The sequence below is a fragment of the Myotis davidii genome, unplaced genomic scaffold (assembly GCF_000327345.1).
Source record: "Myotis davidii unplaced genomic scaffold, ASM32734v1 scaffold3669, whole genome shotgun sequence".
NCBI lineage: Eukaryota > Metazoa > Chordata > Mammalia > Chiroptera > Vespertilionidae > Myotis > Myotis davidii.
This window is the reverse complement of record NW_006299511.1, coordinates 33,340-39,217: the sequence shown is the minus strand read 5'-3', so window position 1 is coordinate 39,217 and position 5,878 is coordinate 33,340. Positions and strand designations below refer to the sequence as shown.

Below are 5,878 nucleotides of genomic sequence, written 5' to 3'. Positions count from 1 at the left end.
TGTGTAATTCCTCTCAGAGAGAATAGCTCAACACTTTCCCAATTGTCACGCTCCCTCCTAATTCTCTCTTTACACCAATGGTTTAATCCACAGTAAGGGTGTACAGGTGCCCCTGAAATATATCAGTTCCTCTTTTATTTTATTTTTTTTAATATATTTTATTGATTTTTTACAGAGAGGAAGGGAGAGAGATAGAGAGTTAGAAACATCGATGAGAGAGAAACATCGATCAGCTGCCTCCTGCACATTTCCCACTGGGGATGTGCTCACAACCCAGGTATATGCCCTTACCCAGAATCGAACCTGGGACCCCCCCAGTCCGCAGGCCAACGCTCTATCCACTGAGCCAAACCGACTTATAATTCATTTTTTGCTGAAATTCACCCAATCCTAGGTCATCCAAAAACCAAAGCCTTTATAACTCATGGTGGAACCAATGGCATCTATGAGGCGATCTACCATGGGATCCCTATGGTGGGCCTTCCTATGTTTGCGGAGCAACCTGATAACATCGTTCACATGAAGACCAAGGGAGCAGCTGTCAGATTGGACTTCAACACTATTTCAAGTACAGATTTGCTCAATGCGTTGAAGACTGTCATTAATGACCCTTCGTAAGTATCACATATTTTTTATAGATGGTATTTATACATAGATTATTTTGTCAATAGTGTATCTTAGTTTCATCCCATTTTTAAGAGGCTAGTTTTGACATTATTAACATGAGTTAACCCATCTTAAATCTACTTTTATTTTCAACCACTCATTTATTTCAAAGATGCATTTTAACCCCATGTATTTAATGGGGAGCCATCTAGTGCAACAATTTTTTCCTCCAATATTATAAAGTTATGTAATAATTATAAGGACACATTTTTAAAATATGATAAAATACATAAAAGGAAGAGTGATAAACTAGAAGAAAAAGCATAAATTCTTTACTTAAATAAATTCAATATCTAAAATTCTGAAACTATAAATATCTTTACATTCAAAAATTTATTTTATTATAATCATTTAAATAGACTTTATGAAATAGTATTTACATACCATAAAATTCATAATTAAATTATATAATTCTAATATACATAGTATGCTTACAAAGCTATTAAACTATCACAATATAAACTTAGGGCATTTTGTCATCCCAAAAAGACATTCCATATGCCTTAGAAGTCACCTCCCAGCTCCTCACCCAAAAAACCATTGATCAACTTTCTGTCTTTATAGATTAGTCCTTATGTATATTTCATAATAACAGAATCATATGATATATGTTTGTGTATATTGTTTAAATATATTTTTACTAATTTCAGAAAGGAAGGGAGAGGGAGAGATAGATAGAAACATCAATATTGAGAGAGAATCATTGATCAGCTGCCTCTTGCACACCCCACACTGGGGATCGAGCCAGCAACTTGGGCATGTGCCCTGACACAAAATCTAATAGTGACCTCCTGGTTCATGGGTCTAGGCTCAACCAATTAGCCATGCTGATCTGTCAATAAAAATATTTTTTAATTTAAAAAAACCCACAACTTTCATTGGGAATAATTGGCTTAAGCAAATTAACTTTCTTTCAATGTTGATATCTTTGTGCTTCTCCTTTAGATATAAGGAGAATGCTATGAAATTATCAAGAATTCATCATGACCAACCAGTGAAACCTCTAGATCAAGCGGTCTTCTGGATCGAGTTTGTCATGCGACACAAAGGAGCCAAACATCTTCGGCCAGCCGCCCACGACCTCACCTGGTTCCAGTACCACTCTTTGGATGTGATTGGGTTCCTGCTGGCCTGTGTGGCAACTGCTACATTTGTTATCACAAAATGTGTTCTGTTTTGTTGTCAGAAGTTTTTTAAAACAGGAAAGAAGAAAAAAAGAGAGTAGTTGTTTCAAAGGCCTGAAGCTGATATGCCTCGTAGATAGGACTCCTCCACTTTATTCCAGCAAGAAGTTGCGATGTAAGGGTCACTATCTCCTGTGAAGACCTTACTTTTCACAATTTAGCTTCTCAGATCCAAATTTGTTTTCAAGTGACTACCTAGTTAAGAGTTATAAATATGTCATGCCAAACATAAAAACTTATAAAAAGTCAACCAAAAATAAAGCCATATGAATATATTTTTAAATTTGTTATTCTAATTGCAAAGTTATACCAAAACATTAGCTTAACTGTGTTTCAAACATTACACAGAACATAAGAACATTAAGTAGTCTATTTAAATATTAATATTATTTTGCAAATAGGGAAAGGCATTTCTGTGTGTATGGTAGGGTTAATTGACTAAGGAGTTGAAATCACTGTTTACATTTGCATTATTTAATTTTGAAGCTTTACAGAGTAAACAAATGCATATTTAATTTTTTAATGCTTAAATTAATGTTTATGATTCTGAATGTACTGATGTAATATTAGAGATAAAAGTCTACCATACATCTACACAATGGAATACCACGCTGCTATAAAAAAGAAGGAAGTTTTACCATTTGCAACAGCATGGATGGAACTGGAGAGCCTTATGCTAAGCGAAATAAGCCAGTAGAGAAAGATAAATATTACATGATCTCACTCATGTGTGGGATATAATGATCAACATAAACTGATGAACAAAAATAGATCCAGAGACAAATGGCAGGGGAGGGGGGTGTTAGAGATCAACCAAAGGACTTGTTTGCATGCATATTAGCAAAACCATAGGACACAGACACTGGGGCAGTGGGGGCTTGCTCTCTGGGATGGGAGTGGCGGGGGGAGGTGTTAATCAGGGAAAAAAGAGACATATGTAATACTTTAAACAATTTAAAAAACTGTGGTATATCTACACAATGGAATACTATGCTGCTATTTAAAAAAAGGAACTCTTACCATTCACAACAGCATGGATGGAACTGGAGAGTATCATGCTAAGTGAAATAAGCCAGTTAGAGAAAGATAAATATCACATGATCTCACTCATTTGTGGAATATAATGAACAACATAAACTGATGAACAAAAATAGAGCCAGAGGTGGGAAAAATATTTTAGAATATGATAAAAGTAATCTGTTATTTGCAGATTTTAAATATTTTCTACAACTTTTTTAATATTACACTATGTTAATATAGTTTTGGTACTATTATTATTCTTAAAATTCTTTTTTCTTGAAATATTAACATTTATAGCATTTATTATTATTATTATATTTAAGACTTAAAAAATTAAAAAATTAGCAAATCAAATAAAAATAAAAAGATTTGGAAACAGCCCAAGTGCCCATCAGCAGATGAGTGGATTAAAAAACGGTGGTACATTTACACAATGGAATACTACACAGCGGTAAAAAAGAAGGAACTCTTATCATTTGCAATAGCATGGATGGACCTGGAGAGAAATTATGCTAGCTGAAATAAGCCAGTCAGAGAAAGATAAGTATCACATGATCTCACTCATCTGTGGAATCTAATGAACAAAATAAACTGCCAAACAAAACAGATTCAGACAAAACCATGAACAGACTGATGAATTTCACAGGAAAGATGGGGGTGGATACTGTGTGTGGAGGGGAGGGGGTAATAGAGATTAATAAGGGAATTATATGCGTACTAGAGGCCTGGTGCATGAAATTCGTGCATGGGGGGTTCCCTCAACCTGGCCTGCACCCTCTTCAATCTGGGACCCCTCGGGGGATGTCCGACTGCCAGTTTAGACCCGATCCCTGCAGTCAGACATCCCTCTCGCAATCCAGGACCACTGGCTCTAACCACTCACCTGCCTGCCTGCCTGATCGCCTCCAAGTGCTCTCCCCTTCGGGCCTGATCACCCCTAACTTCTCTTCCCTTCGAGACTGATCGCCCCTAACTGCCTCTGCTTCGGCCCCTGCCACTGTGGCTTTGTCAGGAAGGAAGGCAGGATGACCGGAAGATGTCCGGTCAACCCAATCTAATTAGCATATTACCCTTTTATTAGTATAGATACCCATAGCCAATTGTCACAGACAGTAGCATGGCACAGCCTTGGGAGGGGCAGGTATAAGGAGGAGGTGGCCAATGGGGAAAAAGACACAAAGGGGACACCTGTGATACTTTCAGCAATAAAGATAAATTTAACAAATAAATAAATAAATAAAATCTCTAGAACTGTCATCCAGTAATTCTTTGTCAGCTGCATAATCGCTTTATCTTCATTTCTTCACGAACAGTGATTACAGACACAGTCACCTCTACCATCCTATAATTATGACATTCATCTATAATAAATTATATAACACGGGAAAACTGCAAAGATGACCCAGCTGGATGACAGCACCTTTAGATATTACACAAATTTGTATTTTAAAAAGGTCATTTATTTCATAATTTTCTGACGCCATAAAATGCTGACTGTTAATCAAATGTATTTACTTTGGGTGTAGAAGTTTTATTTTAACTTCTTGATTGATTTCTCTTTGCACTGAAGCATGAGCCATAGTGAAAGCGATCAGCCATTTGCAAAGAAGCATGTGTTCCACCAGGATGCCTATGAAGTGGATTTCAGTTCTGCTGCTGCTACAGCTGAGTGGTCACTTCAGCCCTGGGAGTTGTGGAAAGGTGCTGGTGTGGCCCACGGAATACAGCCACTGGATCAACATGAAGACCATCCTGGATGCACTTGTCCAGAGAGGTCATCAAGTGACTGTTCTGACATCTTCAGCTTCAATTCTTGTTGACCCCAATAAACCATCTGCTATTCAATTTGAGGTTTTTCCTACATCTTTGACAAAAGATGATATGGTTTCTTTTTTCATGCAGCTGATCAATAAATGGACATATCTGCCAAAAGATACGTTTTGGACACATTTTTCATTAATGAGTCATGTCCTTACTTGGTAGCATGAAGTCCTAACTTTGTTAGTGCCCTAAAAGGTGGGTTCGTATAAATATTAAGTCAGAGAAATTTGTTTTTTATAAGTAAAATGATAAAATAACATTATAAAATAATCTTTCATTCTCACAAATATTATGGAAATGCTTAAATTATAAGGTCATTGAGGAATTGCTTCCTCTCATGTAGTTTAGTTTGATTTAAAAACTGAACTATTTAGCCATATTACCTGAAGGGTTCTTTCACACTGGAGTGCTCTATCCCAGACTCACGAACTTATAATCTCAGGTTTCTAATGACTTCACATTCCTTCATTAATCACTTACAACTCATCTGCTTAAACACTAAACTTTTGTTGATGGGTGGACATGTAAGTCAGTAAACTACATTTTGTGAAAACTGTCCCTTCATTAAAAACAAAATGAGTCAAAATTAAGAGTGAGAACATCTATTACCATACATTATGAAAATATTCCAGCTGTTATTTGTAAATGTTTTTAGTAAAGCACAAGTATTATTAGGCTCCTAAAATGAACCAAATGTAATTATAGTACCAGGAATTGAACCATACTTTCAAAACCTCAGTTTTTTGGAAATCTAGAATAAAGGGAATAGCTTGCTAAAATGCAGAAACTAGACTAAATAATCTAGGGAAAAGTGTTTCCATGGGTATGGTAGAGTTAATTGATTGAGGAATTGAAATCATTGTTTACATTTGCATCCATTATTTCTGCAGCTTTACAGAGTAAGCAAATGCATGTTTAATTCTATAGTGGCTTAGGTTTAACCATTTTCTATGATTGTGAATGTCCTGATGTGATGTTAGAGAAGAAAAACTGTTAAATTTTATATATATAGTTAATATATATGAACAACATAATACAAAACATGTATATAAATATGTTTGCACTCTCAAGCCACAGACACTTTAAACATCTTTGGCTACATTATTACAAACTTTAAAAAAATGGCATATTCATATTACAATATTCTTATTTTTTCTACTTTTTGTTCTTTTTTCCCCTTCAGGAAG

The 5,878-nt window shown here is 35.6% G+C and overlaps 1 protein-coding gene across 2 annotated transcripts in view; it reads left to right on the top strand.

The window, feature by feature from the left end:
* LOC102757379 (UDP-glucuronosyltransferase 2B31-like) overlaps positions 1–2,132 on the top strand; it is a 22,759-nt gene extending 20,627 nt beyond the window's left edge. For both annotated transcript variants that reach the window (XM_015571429.1, XM_006775198.2), the window contains one exon: positions 1,612–2,132. In XM_015571429.1, the coding sequence (XP_015426915.1) occupies positions 1,612–1,891 (280 nt within the window). In that variant the 3' untranslated portion in view covers positions 1,892–2,132. The remainder of the gene's footprint in view (positions 1–1,611) is intronic.
* Positions 2,133–5,878: the final 3,746 nt, after the last annotated feature.